This window comes from Bactrocera dorsalis, chromosome 1 (genome assembly GCF_023373825.1).
Source record: "Bactrocera dorsalis isolate Fly_Bdor chromosome 1, ASM2337382v1, whole genome shotgun sequence".
NCBI classification, from domain to species: Eukaryota; Metazoa; Arthropoda; class Insecta; order Diptera; family Tephritidae; genus Bactrocera; species Bactrocera dorsalis.
In genome coordinates this window covers 99,577,849-99,592,946 of record NC_064303.1, presented here as the reverse complement: position 1 = coordinate 99,592,946, position 15,098 = coordinate 99,577,849, and the positions used below count along the sequence as shown (strand labels likewise).

The following is a 15,098-nucleotide window of genomic DNA, read 5'->3' as shown; positions in this document are numbered from 1 at the left end:
ATTATTAAATTTTTTTCATAATAATAAGGCTGTGTGCCAAATGTTAGCAAAATGTAAATTCTGAGGGTTAAAAGTAAAATTTTCACACTTCAAGTTATGAACCCAAATGTCAAAATTTTAACTAGCTCTTGAGTCTGATAAAAATTTTACAACTTATAAATGTGAATAAAGAGATGCATTCACGTATAAATGAATTTATATAAAACAAAAATATTGCGTATAAAATATAGTTTTATTGAAACATACGAGTACTTATTCGAGCAAAGTATATACATATTTTTTACCCGAACTGTTAAGAGAAATTGTGAAATTTCATATATAAGCGTCTTTCATTCATTCTTTTATTGACAAATATAAGTACACAAAAGCAATGTCGAATAATAATTACCTATTGTACACTTTAAGAATATTAATTAAAGATAATAAGCATGTAATTAATTATATACGTAAGATTCCTAAAATAGTATACAAGCGATGAAAATACTCAAATAAAATTAGAATGAATATATTCTGAGCTCAATAAGGATCCTTATATTTCACTCACCAGCGGTAAGAGTGTAAAGGGTTTTCATAAACCAAATAGTGAGTAGTGTCGAAAGTTCTCACTGATGTATTTTAAAAAGGGACTTCCCCGAATTGAAAGAAAAATTTTGATATTTATAGATCACATACTTGCATGTCTAGTGATAAGTGTAATGTTGAATGTATTTGCTTGAAAACTCACTGTTTGTTTAAACAATTTTATGATTTAAAAAGTTATAATTACTTTCATTTAAAACTAACACGTTTTTTTAGATATGCTTTATATATTTATAACATCGAATTGAAGTTACTGCATCAAATCAATATTTGTAATCGATTTTAGTCGATTGTGTATATCGTATTTTGAATCACCAATATTTATTTAGATAAAGTCAATCGTTAAAATATAAGGTAATTTATTTTAGCCCACGTAATTAAAGTATTTAAAGGGAAGATACGAAGTGGTTTAATACCTAAGAGAAAAGCTTAACAATGGTTGGCAAATCATCTGTTTCAGTGCTTCAGGAATATTGTGCTAAAAACAAAGTACCACCACCTACTTATGAATATCTAGACGAAGACGACGGTAGTTTCTGTTGCAAGGTAATATTTGGAAATGTGAATATCTATTTACAAAATAATGAGCTAATTGTATAATAATCTCCAGATTGAATTCATGGAAACTGAAGCTGTGGGTATAGGACGTTCTAAGCGTGATGCAAAACATAACGCAGCCGCCGTTATTATAAAAAAACTGCGCCTTGCAGATGCATCACAATTAGCGGATGATGGTGCGGCGAGCATACCACCTATTGATATGGTTGTGCAATTGCGGGATTATTGTGTGCAACAGAGTATGCCTTTGCCAACATTTGAAATTGTACAGCAGGCTGGTACACCGGATGCACCCGAATTCACAGCTCTATGTACAATTGCTTCAATTCGACGTTATGGCGTATCGGAAAAGAAAAAGGACGCACGCCAAAAAGCAGCTTATGAAATGCTACTTGCAGTTGTTGATGTGAGTGTGCTATATAACACAAATATATTAAGTGATAAATAGATATTTATTAATTTTTTGTTATGTATTTGCTAAATAGGATGTGAATAAGCTTGAGCAAAATATGCAAATAGCTACACTTCAAAATGCCCAAGAAGACATTGAATCGGAGCGTTACAAAAAATTTAAAACTTATCGTGAGCTCACCGAATCCGGTACTGGTGATATACGTGGTGTGCTAATTTGTGATCGACATAACTATTTCAAAAAATTCTACCCTGAATTGAAAGAAGCGGCGAATAAGATACTCAGATCTAGTTACGATTCGGTGCAGGATCAAGCATTGGATGTACTGGAATCATTGAAAATCACACCAAAAATTTCTCAAATGCCATCAATCAAGGCAGAACCCATGTTGTTTATCGAATTGAATTGCGAATATGATGTGGTTTTTGCTGGACCGACGTATAAAGTATACGAAGATATAATTGCATATTTCAAAGTGATGCTCTAAAATGCGTAAATTTTATCTTAATGAATCTGCAAATACGCTCTTTAAATTCTAAACACTTAGTACGTAATTTATATTATTATTGAAGTAACAATTAAAATTCAAAATAAAGATCTTATTGTCAAATAAATATGTATTATATTTTCAATATATTTACAATTCCGCAACACTCTATAATTCTAGACAACAAATCGATTTTCTGGGATTTCTTATTTTTTAATCCATCAATTACTTTAATCTTAATTCTAATATATCACGTTTTACTCCGTCCACACTTGACCAGACCACTTTAAATTGAAAACGCTTATCAGAAGTTATCAGTTCTTCGAATTGCCTCAGTCCACCACCAACACCGAAATAATATGTTTTTGCTGCGACTAGCACAACACCGTTGGTATTTAATTTTGCATAGAATGTATCTAATAATTTTTGTTGATTTTGCGGATTGTATATGGTCTCTGATGTAAGAATATAATCAAACGTATTTGTTTTGTTTTCGTCATTTTTTGTCGTCAGTTCCACGTACTCCCACCAATCGCCGGAATAAAATTGTAGATTTTCTTCCAGTGATTCAATGTCAAAATTCTCCTCTATTTCTGATTCTACAGCAGGAGACCCATCATCCACAGTTTTTGACTGGGTTTTTACATTTAACATAACATTTGGTATTGTAATTTGTGTTAGTACATCTTTATTCTAAAGAGGAATTTGGAAATTATTTTTTTAACTATATATGTGTGTGTATATGATATGTTTGTTCAACGCGACTTACATAATCCTGAAAGTGCACTACCGAGCCACATCTATATGCGTAAATACCCAGTAAACCAGCGCCACAGCCCAAATCTAACACACGTTTTCCATGCCAATTTTGCGGTTTGATAGTTTTGGCTAAATATTGAAGCAGATCATCGGTACACTCCCATATTTTTGCACCGCCTGTCAAGTTAACACGCATTATAATCGCGTACAGTACATTTTTAATATACTAAATACCTTCATAAACACCTGGTATGAGATCAGAGTGCGTTTGTTCGGCTTTAGCGATGTCCTTATTATCACTGTCATTACATGTTATATGTTCAATCAGAAATCCTGTGACGATATGCTGAATTGGAACATCAGCTATATTCAAAGTGGTAGCATTCAACTTATACACATCTAGGTTGTCCAATATTTCCGCACCAATTGCAACTTTTTCCGCTTTGTACCATTCTGTTTTGTCAATCTTGCTAGAAGTATAATGTGAAACGACTTCACTTTGTTAAAAATGTTGTTTTTTACCTTGACGTGTTTATTACTTCCTTTTCGCTTGCAATATTTTTATCAAAAAATGGATTGTTGCTATCTGCTTCAACATTAAAATCGAACTTAAACATTTTGTAAATAAGATAAATTTTGTTCAACGAATATGTAAACAACCATCACCCACTACACGTGCATTTCGAGTTGCCAACTACTTTGAATTAGTGCCGGTCATTTGCTACAAGAATTCCATAAGGGGTATTATCAGTGAAATTTCATATATCATATCGATATATTTATTATATCGCTGAAATTGATAAGAATCTCTCATATATAGTTTAACGCTGATAACAGTAAACAAATTAATTTTTCTATTGTGTTTGGTTGTCTAGTTATATGATCTAAACAATTTTGAAAATGTTTTGATTGTATTTAATAACAATAAAACCTTGCAACAATTATAGATGTGTACAAACATAACTTTACAATATTTGTTACAATTACGTTCTTAACTATAATGTAATACGCGTAGCCTTCTTAGCCTGTATTTTGTTTTTTTGTAAAACACCTTAAGGATCACTTTTTGTTCACGTTTAAAGTCAATAGTATATTCCCTACAACACAAATATGTCACCAACTTCGGAATCTGCAGCGGCGGGTAACAACAGTATCCGTGGCCGCGAGCGTGAAAATGCACATATTATCCAGCAGAGCAACAAGTGTTATGAACACCGGGAACTGCAGGCTACTGCAATGTCTGTCGACTATACAGGCCAGTGGGTTTTGTTGGCCGGTCGACGCCACTTGGCATTGCAACGTCTCGGCCAGGATGATGGTACTCTACGTGAATTCCAAAGAAATTCGAAATATGAAGTATCGGCAGCTGAATTTGCAACACTACCAAATCGTCAGGAATATTGTGCGATCGCAGTGAGTTCTAATAATTAGTGAATTGACAATGAGGAAATGATAATATTTTATCATTATTATAATTTATATTGCTTTGTTAGACCAGTGAGCACATTGATGTTGTTACATGGGGTGCTGCAGACATGCAGCATTATCATTCATTGCGTGGTCACACGCGCATGGTTACCGACATTGATTGGCATAGCAAAAATAGCAATCTATTGGTCAGCTGTTCAATTGATACATTTTCACACATTTGGGATTTGCGCGATCCCCGCAAGCCAACGCTGTCCTTGAGCGCAGTCTGCATGTGTAAGTGCAATGCTTTTAAAAATACTGACTTCAGTTTATATAAAAATCTTTAATTTAATTGTAGCTGGCGCAACACAAGTTGGTTTCAATCGTGTCTCGGGTCATCTGTTAGCGGCGGCACATGACGGCGATCTGCGCATATGGGATATGCGTAAGGGTTCGTGTCCTGTACACTATATAACAGCGCATTTGAATAGGTATTATGGCGAAATAAAGACATTATATTAAAATAATATTAAAAAATTTTGTTTGTAGAGTGCATGGCATCAATTGGAGTCATTTGCGTGAAACCTGCTTAGCTACCGCTAGTCAAGATGGCACAGTGAAGTACTTCGATGTAAATAATCCACGACGTGCTGAGAAAATTATAACAATGTCATCGCCGGTGTGGCGAGCGCGTTATACCGTAAGTGATGTTAACTTGGGTTAGAGATATTCATTTATTTTTAATTTATACATATTTTTTTTTATATATTTTTTAATTTTTTTTATACATTTTTAAATTTTTTTATACATTTTTAAATTTTTTTTTTATTTTTAAATTTTTTTTTTATTTTATAATTTTTTTTTATATTTTAAAATTTTTTTTTATATTTTAAAAATTTTTTATTTTATATTATATATATTTTTTTCGACGTATTTTTTAAATTTTTTTAATTTTTATATACATATTTTTAATAGTCTTTGTAATTATATTTACTTGTAGCCTATAGGCAACGGTTTGGTTAGCATTGTTGTGCCCGCTATGGGACGCGGTGAGAACAGTTTACTGTTATGGAGTAATAACAAACAAACGGATCCTGTCTGCTCCTTTGTTGGACATACCGATGTAATATTAGATTTTGAATGGCGACCAAATCGCGAAAATACATCGGAGATTGTAAGTCGCAGCTCGTCAAAAATTATTTAAAATACTCGTATTATTGTAAATGTTAAACTGTATTTATTATTAATTTTAGGAACTAGTTACATGGTCACGTGATCGTAGTTTACGCGTGTGGAAGATTGATGATATGATGCTGAAACTCTGCGAACCCGACTTCGATAGCAATGAAGTGTGCGATACACCTGACTCTTTTGCCGACACTCCAACTAAATTTCAACCGATACACTCCTCATCTTTGTACCAGCCCACTTTGAGTTTGACACGTGCTGGTGCCGCTTCATTGCCTTCAGAAAGCTCTGACAGTCTAACAATACCGACTTTATCACGCTCGCCACCACCGCCCATGCGTAAAGAAGAGACACACATAGCACGTTCACTGACAGATCAGCCGACATGCTCGCTACATCATGAGTTCTCGCTACTAAATCGGAATATGCCACATGTAGAGGTCGACCTATTAGATGCGATTAAACGTTTTGCAGTCTTCAAGATCTCAGCTGGTGGACACGTGGTGGTGTTGCAGGTTAGTCTCTTCTTGGCAAACTTTAAAGACATTTACATAGTTTTTGTTTTTATTATACTCTTACGATATGTATACTCTATAATATAGTATTTTTCACCTAACGTTTGTATTATCTAAAACTAATCGCATATCGAGACAAGCTTGTCCAATTAAAAAGTTTTCTATATAAGGACTTGTTTTTGATCGTCCACTTTATATGAGAACTATATGCTATATTATTCCAAACAATTTATAAAGAGGTCATTGACCCCATAAAATGTAAACAAAAGGTTCACTAACCCCGGAATGTAAACAAGGGGTCCCCATAAAATGTGAATAAAAGGATAATTGGCCACAAATGTGAAAAAAGGTTGTTGACTTCGATAAATGTAAACAAAAGGTTCATTGAACACAGAAAACGTAAACAAAGATGTCATTGAACTCGGTAAACAAATATTTTGTAAAGAAGAGTCATTGACCTCATAACGTGGACAAAGAGTTCATTGACCCATAGAATGTAAACAAAAGGGTAATTGACCCCAAATGTAAACAAATGTGGTTGACTTGGGTAAATGTAAACAAGGGTTGTGGACATGGCTAAATGTAAACAAAGAGGCCATTGAAATCCTAAAAATCAAACGAAGGGGTCATTGACCTCGGAAAGACGTAAAAAAGGGTCAATGACCCCTAATGTAAACAAAGAGTACACGGTTTAACCCTTGCAAGTTGCTAGCGCATAAAATGTTATATTATATCCGAACTTAGCCCTTCCCTACTTCTTTTTTACTTTCCTTTCCTACAGACAGTTTTTCCTACCGAGTATCCAAGTCCGAATATTGGACCCGAATTCTCCTTTTGCGAAGGCACCACACTGCACGAACAACTGTCTGCCGTGCTGCTGAAGACACTCAGAACGAACGCCTTGCAACGCGTTAAAAAGTCGCGCACCTGTGTCGAGCAATGCCTGCGCGCATTGGTGGGTGCCATGAAAAAGGTTGGTCTAGTTGATTCAGCGTTGTTTTCTATAATATTTAAAAAACTAATTGTGTTTCTTCTCTCATATACAGTCCGTGGGCGGTGTCACCGACAAATCACAACTACGCTTGCAGTCGCCACGCTTGGAGGGCGCACTAAGTGGTGCGCTACACGACGCCTGCATACCATATCCACGCACATCGGGTGTCAATTTCAACACCACCGGCCTGTTGGTCACCTTCGCGCAAGCGCCAAACGCTAAACGCCTGACATTGCGTCATCAGAACACAACACCGCGCACATTTTCCGCCATTAGCGGTGGCGTACTCTTGGGTAATGTCTTTAATACGCATCGCGATTCAAATGCCTCCTTTTATCTGCAAGATCGCATGAGTGCGAAACATACGAAAAATCGTTCGATGCAAAAGCAAACCAATGCCACGCCCATCGTGCATATTTACGAAGCCTGCAAGCTGCTGAACATCAGCTGTGAAATGGCCAAAGAATTCTCACTGGATAAGCGCAATTTGCGCGCCACATGTCGTCGCAATCGGCAGGTGTGCGAAACATATGGTCGTTACGACTTGGTGCCGATATGGACGCTCGCCGAACTGATCGCCAAACCGAACATACCGAACGAAACCAAATACGAGACACTCTTCTACAAAGACCCCTTTAAGAAATTCCTACTCGAGGCACTGATTATGCATTTTGCCAGCGCTGGCGATTTGCAGACGGCTGTTATGTTGGCGTGTCTCTTTCACAAATGCTCCTCAACAGCCGGCGATTTAGGCGATTTAATGTTGACCACAACGCAATGCTACCAGCACACCAATAAACTACAACAGTTAAATAATACTTCGCCGTACCACACAGTGTTGCCCATCGACTATCATGCCTCACATCCGAAATCAAACTCGGCACTCGCGGTCAATGTGCATTTGAAGCAGCTGCGCAGCAACTCTTGGTCAGACTCTTTGGACTGGGTGGACACGAAAAATTGCAACTCGGACTCGTATTCATGTTCGCTGATAAGACGTACCAAAATGCCGTTATTCGACCACTTCAAGAAGGTGTATGCGGATATACTATTTGGCTGGCAACTGCTGACCAAACGATCGCTGGTAATATAACCGTTATTAGTTTTTAAATACCGTTTTTTCTTATGTTGCATTGCTCTTGCAGATACTGAAGCATACAATGTTCTCACAAAGCCAGCCGCATGGTGTTGAGTTCGTCACCGAGTGCACCGGTTGCAATAAAATTAAGCGCACACCCTCATGCACCAGCTGCAAGCGTCCGGTGCTCTTCTGCCAGCTCTGCAATTTGCCGGTGAAGGGCGCGGCCAATGCGTGCTTGGCTTGCGGTCATGGCGGCCATATGGTGCACATGATGCAGTGGTTCAAGGTGAGTTGCCGGCAGCTGGACCGGATGTGGCTTATCTTTACTGTAAGTTTTTTCTTAATTTCCTTATTTTCTACATTCTGCAGAAGCATAGCATTTGTGCCTCTGGCTGTGGTTGTAATTGTTTGAAGCAGACTGCTGCTCTGCTGGCGCTTATGAATTGACAGTCTACCTTGAGACTCTTTTATTTTATGTGACATTTTTATACTAGTGACCAAAAATGCCTTAAATTGTTGTGGCAAACATAAATTTGACTTCGATATGCGCGTGTTTTAAACATGCTGTTTCTACTTTTTGCTTACTTATATGCATATAACTGTAATATGGACAAAAAAATATACTTTTTAATACATTAACCTAACCTATAAATTCAAATAAATTCGAGACTACGCCATTTTTTTTACTTAGCGTCAAATATATTTGTTCAATATTTATTTATATCCCTATACAATATAACTCATATCTTAATAAATAGTTAAAATACATTTAATTTGTACAACAATAGTTAGATAATAGATAAAATTTGGCCACAGTTAGTTTTGACTTAGTATACTTAAAAAATGCGAGAATATTGGTCTCAAAAACATTTAAAAATTTTTAATCACAAATACACAAACTTTTCATAATGGAAAATTTAATACATACAGACATTCATCCAAATTTGCGGTTTTTGAATTTTTGACCAGATCAACCCTGGAAACTTTCTCTTGAAATTTTCGCTAGTCTCGTAGATTTTTATGAAATCTTTTTGGAATCAATTTAAGTTGACTTTAATTATTATAAATAGTTTACACATACATACATACATATATGGACAAGATGTTTCATAATTGATGCTAAAACAGTTATCCAACCGGAAAGTTTCCAAGGCCTTTGAGGAGACATGAAATATCTGTATGTAGGTTTGATCTCTAAAATAAAGTCTCACTCATTTCTCAAGCAGTTCTAAGAAAAGTTCGCCAAGACTGTGTTCACACGAGTCAGCTTTTGTTGCCCAAACCGGTTTATTTTTTGTGAGCAAGGGAACGACAATAAAAGATGAAGGGTCCGTACACTCGAGTTGTTGTTGTTGTTTTGTTAGCGGCAAAAAGCATTCCTGAAGTAATCTCAAGGTATGGCGACGAGTTGTTAGTACGGGGTCGAGTAAAGATATCCGGGTCTATACCGGTTACTTAGAACCGACCGTGGTGGAAATGGAACCGCTCGTGCTGTTGTTTTTTTAGCGACAGAAAGCATTCCTGTAGTAATTTCGTTGTATGATGCCGAGTTGATAGTATTGGACCGGATAAAAATCCGGGTCTGTTCCGGTTACTTAGATCCGACCGACCGTCGTGGGAACGGAACCGATCATGCTTGAGTGGTGCTGTTTGTGTTTTTGTTCGTAACAGAGCGTTGCTAGGGACTTCGGCATTCCATTTAATTTAGAAAACCTTTCCATGGTTGGATAAAGGTTACAATTAGCTAATCGAAAAATGGTTTTGTGCATTGCGTACATGAAGCGTACAAGAATTTGGGTAAAAGGGACTCGTGTCGCTCGTGTAAACGTCAAAAGGTGGACGACAAAAGCAGCCCTCTTGTGAACGCAGTCTAATCAATCAAAAAAAAGTTTATACTCTCCGAGTCATAAGATTCCATATAATGACGTCATAAGAAATCAGATAGTCTTCATTTCGTCAATAAAGCTTGTAGGCGTTAATGCGCGCTATACACACATACAGACATACATACGCGTAGGCATGTACATACATACATATACGTACAATGTAAGTGCTTAAGCAAATGGCGCACTAGTCAGCATATTCGTAGACGCTTCGTTCTCTTCGTCGCTGGCATTTTGATCGAGCTTCTCAAAACCACCACGCTTGCCACGATCCAACAGGAGACCGCCCAATTTGAAACCTTCCGGCTTTGAGGGAAAATCCCAGGCATGGCGACGATTCTTCACGCCAAATGGCAAACAACCTACAAGTAGAGGCAACAGTTAAACGAAAACTGAGTTGGAAACTTACTTGCACAGCGAAACGAATCACAAATAAACAAATATTCAAGGTAACACGCACTTTGGATACAATATGATTTCAAATAAAAAATTAAAAAAAAAATTAAAAAAAATTAAAAATTAAAAAAAAATTAAAAATTAAAAAAAAATTGAAAAAAGCTAAGAAATATTGAAAACAATAAAATTTAAAAAAAGCTAAAAATTGGAAAAAAAAAAAAACCAAATATTAAAATTAAAAAAATAAATCAAAAAAACCTTAAAAAATAGAGAAACTAAAAAATAAAAAACATAAAAAAATTTAAAAATAAAAGAACACAAATATAAACTTCAAAAATGAAAACTAGTTCTTAAAAACAAAATAGTAAAATAAAAATTTTACTAAACAATAATTAAAAACAAATTAAAAGTAATATAATATAAATAATATTCAAAAAATGCAAACATTGTAATTATAATAAAAATTTAAAAAATAAAAAAAATTATATAATATAAAATTAAAAAACAAAGTAAACAAAAAATTTAAACTAAAAAAAAAACAAAATAAACAAAAAATTTAAACTAAAAAAACTTAAAAACTACGACAACTAAAAAAATAAATAAGTTTAAAATATTAAAAAGAAAATAAAAAAAGTTAAGAAATAGAAATAAACAAATAAAAAACTTCAAAAAATTAAGAAAACTAATAAAGTGAATTATAATAACAATAATAATAAAACTGAAGATATTAAATTTGAAAAAAAAAAATAAAAATATAAAAAAAAATTAAAAACTAACAAAAGTAAAAAAAAAAATAATGATAAAAATAAAAAAAAATAATTATAAAAAAACTTTAAAAAATAAATTTAAAAATGTAAAACAAATATAAAAGCAAAATTTAAAACTAAAAAAAGTCATTAAATTAAAAAATTAAACAAAAAATATAAACTAAAAGAAAAAAAAACGAATTAAAAAATAAAATAATATAATTAAAAATTAATTAGTAAACAAAAAATAATAAAAAGCAATTAAAAAACAATTAAAATCAATTTAATATTTTAATTAAAAAAATTAAAGAGCTAAAAAGAATTTATTGAAATAAAAAATTCAACAAAAAATAATAATTGAAAGAAAAAAAAGATAAGAAAAAAATTAAAAAAAAAAAAAACAATTACAAAATACATTTAAAAACTTTATTATCATAAAATTGTTAAAGGATACACTAAAAGTACATGATGGTGATGTGTAAATAGTAAAAGCCAATAAAAATATAGAAAAAAATTGAAGAGCTGTCATAATTAAAGCTTACAATTTAAGTACGCTAGCACATTAGGTAAAAAATTTAAGAAATAACAGATCAGCCTAGTATACACTAAAACTAAGTCGCAGTTATAATAATATAATTTTTGCAAACAAGTGCAGAGTTGCCAGAGTTAATTACAAACAAATACAAAATAAAAGGTTATACAAAAGGAAATACAACGAAATAAAATATAAAAAATGTACACTTAAAAATTATGTACAGACATATAAAGCATACATAAGTATAATTAAAAAAAAATGGAAACACTAAAAGAAGTAAGAACACAAGATGGTATCATCAAGGGCATTCATCACAAACGTTTTGACTGGAAGCGACCAATTTGCGATACACCAATTCACTTGGTGGCCCAACACTCAACGTTTCGTTACCTCGTTTGCGTCGACGAGCTATAATAAATGCCAGCATAAATGTTAGCGAAGCAAAAAGTAACATTAGTGAAGCCACCAGTATGGCGGTGCCACCGGGATGATGTGTTTTTGTTGTTGGCTGCGTTGAGATCTCTTCCATTTCATGTGCGCTTGCACCTAGCGCTGCTTTGTCCGTGTTGGTGACGTTTGCTTTGATCAAAACTTCATCCACATGATATTCGGGACCGGAGGGACTCAATGTGTGGCTCTTGCTAAGCGTAGTTGTTTTTGCAGCGGACAAAGGCATCGATTTTGCCACGGTTTTATGTAGAAATTTATGTACACGCATCGGATTCAATTCGGCGACATAAATTTCATTGCCATCCTTGGTGACGGCCACATCATGTGGATTTGAAAACTGCATATCGTTAGGACCGAACTTTGAGATCACCTGTTTGGTGCGCATATTGATCACATAGCCGCGCACTTCGTTGTAAGGCAGCGATCTGATGCCCAATTCACCGATCGGTCCATTAACAACGACAAGCTGACCGCCTGTAAGTATTTTCCATTACATATTATTAGTTTTTTTGTAAAAATTTGACACAAAAAATATATATTTTATAAGCCGTAATGTTAATTTACCTTCCACTGGCGTATAATCCATGCTAAATAAGCGATCGCCTATAATTTGACTATGATATTGTGAATGGAATGTACCGTTGGTCCAATAGAAACACTGTACACGACCATTTTCACGATCAGCTGCGCAGATTAGCTGCTGTTCGGGCACAAGCGTGAGTGCGTGCGGAATGGCGAAGTAGTTCTTTGGCGCCACTTCGAAGGACATGCCTACATATAGATTTTTTTTGGTTGCTGAAAGTTACATAATATGTTTACGTATGTAGTGACTCACCAGAGAATGAGTTTTGTCCCCATGAAAGTATTTTATTGCCAGCTTTGTCATATTTCAAAATACGTGCATTGCAGTAACCATCTGCCACGAAGAAGTCACCATTTTCGAGTACGGCAACTGAAGTGGGCTTGCAAAATTTCGTATCACCTACGCCGGGTGTAAAAGCAGTACCCAAAGTCAGTAGCGGTTTGTCATTAGAGCCGCGTGGACCAAATTTGAAAACTTGATGCAGCGCCACATCGGTTACCCAAGCATTATCTTCATGATCGATGGTCAAACCATGTGGCATATAGAATCTAAAATTAATACAAATTTATTTTTAGTATCATAATAATTGATTTGTATCACAATATTTAATTTGTATTATATATACTGGAACTTACAAGTCCTTTCCCCAACCATACACGACATGACCACTTTTACGTTCTAATGCCAATACGGTATTAGCGCGTATGGGTCCCTTTTTCCGTTGTTGAAAAACATTGCGGTTGTTGAACGTATTGCCATCCCAAAGACGATCTACACGATGAAATATAACCACATTTCCTTCCTTGTCAAAACTCACCGCACTCACTGCACCCAGTTTCAGTTCATCAGCTGGCCAAGCGCTTTGATACACATAAGCTATAAGCAAGTTAAAGTACAATGTATATATATACAGATATATTTATTTATATGGCATACTAAAGTTACTCACTTGTATTTAATTTCTCGATTTCCTCTTTCACATCGATTTTCTCAGCTTTTAATTTAGGTGGTTGTGGCCAATTTATATCAGCTGAGCCGCCCTGCATAATCTGTTGAATGCGCTTATTTGTGCTTAAACTTGTGTCATCTGAGGACAAATAGCGTTGTATTGAGAGATTCTGAAAATTTAGCAGACACATTTAATGAGTTTATAATGAAGTGTATAAACATACAAAGTTGTTTATTATTTTTACAATTTCTTATCAGCAAACAAAACTAAAGAAAAACAAAAAAATATTAAATTCAATTGCATAGAAACTATAATTCCGTTCAAATCTAAAGAAGTTTTTATATAGGAACTTATTTTGATCGCTTAGCTTATATGGTAGCTATATTCTTGGGAAGAAATGCACGTGTGCAAAAATTCGGACCAATGTCTGAAGAACTGAGGGATTAATTCGCGTGTACACAGACAGCCCGACATGGATAGTCCAATTTAAATCGCTGAGTTTTTATGCATACCTCTATTTCTATACATATTTTTTAAAATCGCCCAAGTTTCTTTTGGATGTTACAAAAATCGTGGCAAACTTAATATACCATGTTCAGGGTATAAAAAAACAATATTCATATCACGATTACTATAATCCTCACTTGTTTATTTATTTGTTTATGCATTAAAATATAATTACATTACTAATAATAAGCCAACTGGAATTAACATTCAAATCTGTAGTTTTCCCCCGGTGCTAAGTGCTGACGTTACTGTTGTTACTTTACTAGTTATATTCGGTTCTGCCACAATAGCGCAACAGCCTAATTCCCCACCCTAACAAAGCGCGTATGCACACACATATGTATATGTAGAAGTTCTTCACACATACAACAAAAACTAGCATATGCCAACAAAGTACAAAAATTTCAACTCTATATTTTATTAATATAAATTTAACTTATTAGGAAGTTTCAATGCTTACCTCATCGGTGGCAGAGTCGGCTATGCAAAATGCCAAAAACACCAGTGAAATGCTGCAGGTAGAACGCACAAAATTTGAAGTGATCATTTTGGCCATTTGTCTTTGTCCCTGATTGATTCGTTTTTCGTTCGGTTGCACTCCCTTTGAGTATATCGTAATTTATAAGTAGCGAGATTCGCAGGACAAAAGACTACTTGTATTTTCTAAATAATTTACTGAGTTTCTTTACATTATTAGTTTTATATGAAATAAATAAATGCACGAAGCTGACAAAAATTACTGTATACGTCTGTAAACAGATGTCATTGAGCTGGAGCTGTTAGAAATGTATCGAAGAAACGATATCAAAACGAAATTTAGTAAAAAAATTATCACAAGCACTGCTGAAATATATTTTTATGGCGAATTCTTACATCTCTATGTTGGGGATGCCACTTCACGACGTCAGAAAAATAAAAACACTTAGCGCTGATATCACGAACACGTATGAAACACATGTTAATCGATCATAAGTATTAAACCTATCGATTGTTGTAAGTTTCTTTTCTAACCAACTATTGGTTAAAGCACTATTAAATTACCCAAAAGTGCTACCAAGAATTTCTG

General features: G+C 34.5%; 4 protein-coding genes across 6 annotated transcripts; 2 read left to right on the top strand and 2 right to left on the bottom strand.

Annotated features, from left to right (window-relative positions):
• The first annotated feature begins 781 nt into the window (after nt 1-781).
• Nucleotides 782-2,124, top strand: Prkra (protein kinase, interferon-inducible double stranded RNA dependent activator). 2 transcript variants are annotated; one of them, XM_011207328.3, is made up of 4 exons: nt 782-933; nt 1,040-1,125; nt 1,190-1,543; nt 1,623-2,124. In XM_011207328.3, exons 3-4 carry the CDS (start codon nt 1,199-1,201, stop codon nt 2,034-2,036), a joined length of 759 nt encoding a protein of 252 aa, XP_011205630.1. In that variant the 5' UTR covers nt 782-933; nt 1,040-1,125; nt 1,190-1,198; the 3' UTR covers nt 2,037-2,124.
• Nucleotides 2,125-2,146: 22 nt separating this feature from the next.
• Nucleotides 2,147-3,500, bottom strand: LOC105227810 (histidine protein methyltransferase 1 homolog). The gene is made up of 4 exons (XM_011207329.4): nt 3,318-3,500; nt 3,030-3,265; nt 2,806-2,972; nt 2,147-2,729 (listed from the first exon to the last, which is right to left on the bottom strand). The coding sequence occupies exons 1-4, from the start codon at nt 3,410-3,412 to the stop codon at nt 2,262-2,264; spliced, it is 966 nt and encodes a 321-aa protein (XP_011205631.2). The 5' UTR covers nt 3,413-3,500; the 3' UTR covers nt 2,147-2,261.
• A 135-nt stretch (nt 3,501-3,635) lies between these two features.
• LOC105227808 (GATOR complex protein Wdr59) lies at nt 3,636-8,685 on the top strand. The gene is made up of 10 exons (XM_011207326.4): nt 3,636-4,208; nt 4,289-4,499; nt 4,564-4,696; nt 4,755-4,905; nt 5,206-5,379; nt 5,459-5,908; nt 6,690-6,881; nt 6,955-7,986; nt 8,048-8,269; nt 8,353-8,685. Exons 1-10 carry the CDS (start codon nt 3,906-3,908, stop codon nt 8,428-8,430), a joined length of 2,946 nt encoding a protein of 981 aa, XP_011205628.2. The 5' UTR covers nt 3,636-3,905; the 3' UTR covers nt 8,431-8,685.
• On the bottom strand, nt 8,681-14,894 carry LOC105227807 (peptidyl-alpha-hydroxyglycine alpha-amidating lyase 1). Of its 2 annotated transcripts, none has more exons than XM_049459590.1 (7): nt 14,493-14,894; nt 13,526-13,694; nt 13,212-13,452; nt 12,829-13,124; nt 12,558-12,764; nt 11,934-12,467; nt 8,681-10,228 (listed from the first exon to the last, which is right to left on the bottom strand). In XM_049459590.1, the coding sequence occupies exons 1-7, from the start codon at nt 14,586-14,588 to the stop codon at nt 10,038-10,040; spliced, it is 1,734 nt and encodes a 577-aa protein (XP_049315547.1). In that variant the 5' UTR covers nt 14,589-14,894; the 3' UTR covers nt 8,681-10,037. The 2 variants fall into 2 exon arrangements, with proteins under 2 accessions (XP_049315547.1, XP_049315558.1); XM_049459601.1 differs by lacking the exon at nt 14,493-14,894 and adding an exon at nt 14,238-14,327.
• Between the last annotated feature and the right edge of the window lie 204 nt (nt 14,895-15,098).

Bases quoted from the DNA above. Each gene is read 5' to 3' on its own strand.
- Prkra (XM_011207328.3), top strand. From the start codon at position 1,199: ATGGAAACTGAAGCTGTGGGTATAGGACGTTCTAAGCGTGATGCAAAA. The intron at 1,544-1,622 runs GTGAGTGTGCTA...TTTGCTAAATAG, and splicing joins TGCTACTTGCAGTTGTTGAT to GATGTGAATAAGCTTGAGCA.
- LOC105227810 (XM_011207329.4), bottom strand. From the start codon at position 3,412: ATGTTTAAGTTCGATTTTAATGTTGAAGCAGATAGCAACAATCCATTT. The intron at 3,266-3,317 runs GTAAAAAACAAC...TTATACTTCTAG, and splicing joins GAAGTAATAAACACGTCAAG to CAAGATTGACAAAACAGAAT. The intron at 2,730-2,805 runs GTAAGTCGCGTT...ATTCCTCTTTAG, and splicing joins TAGTGCACTTTCAGGATTAT to AATAAAGATGTACTAACACA.
- LOC105227808 (XM_011207326.4), top strand. From the start codon at position 3,906: ATGTCACCAACTTCGGAATCTGCAGCGGCGGGTAACAACAGTATCCGT. The intron at 4,697-4,754 runs GTATTATGGCGA...TTTTGTTTGTAG, and splicing joins ATAACAGCGCATTTGAATAG to AGTGCATGGCATCAATTGGA. The intron at 4,906-5,205 runs GTAAGTGATGTT...ATTTACTTGTAG, and splicing joins TGTGGCGAGCGCGTTATACC to CCTATAGGCAACGGTTTGGT.
- LOC105227807 (XM_049459590.1), bottom strand. From the start codon at position 14,588: ATGGCCAAAATGATCACTTCAAATTTTGTGCGTTCTACCTGCAGCATT. The intron at 13,453-13,525 runs GTGAGTAACTTT...ACTTGCTTATAG, and splicing joins AATCGAGAAATTAAATACAA to CTTATGTGTATCAAAGCGCT. The intron at 12,468-12,557 runs GTAAATTAACAT...AAATACTTACAG, and splicing joins GGATTATACGCCAGTGGAAG to GCGGTCAGCTTGTCGTTGTT.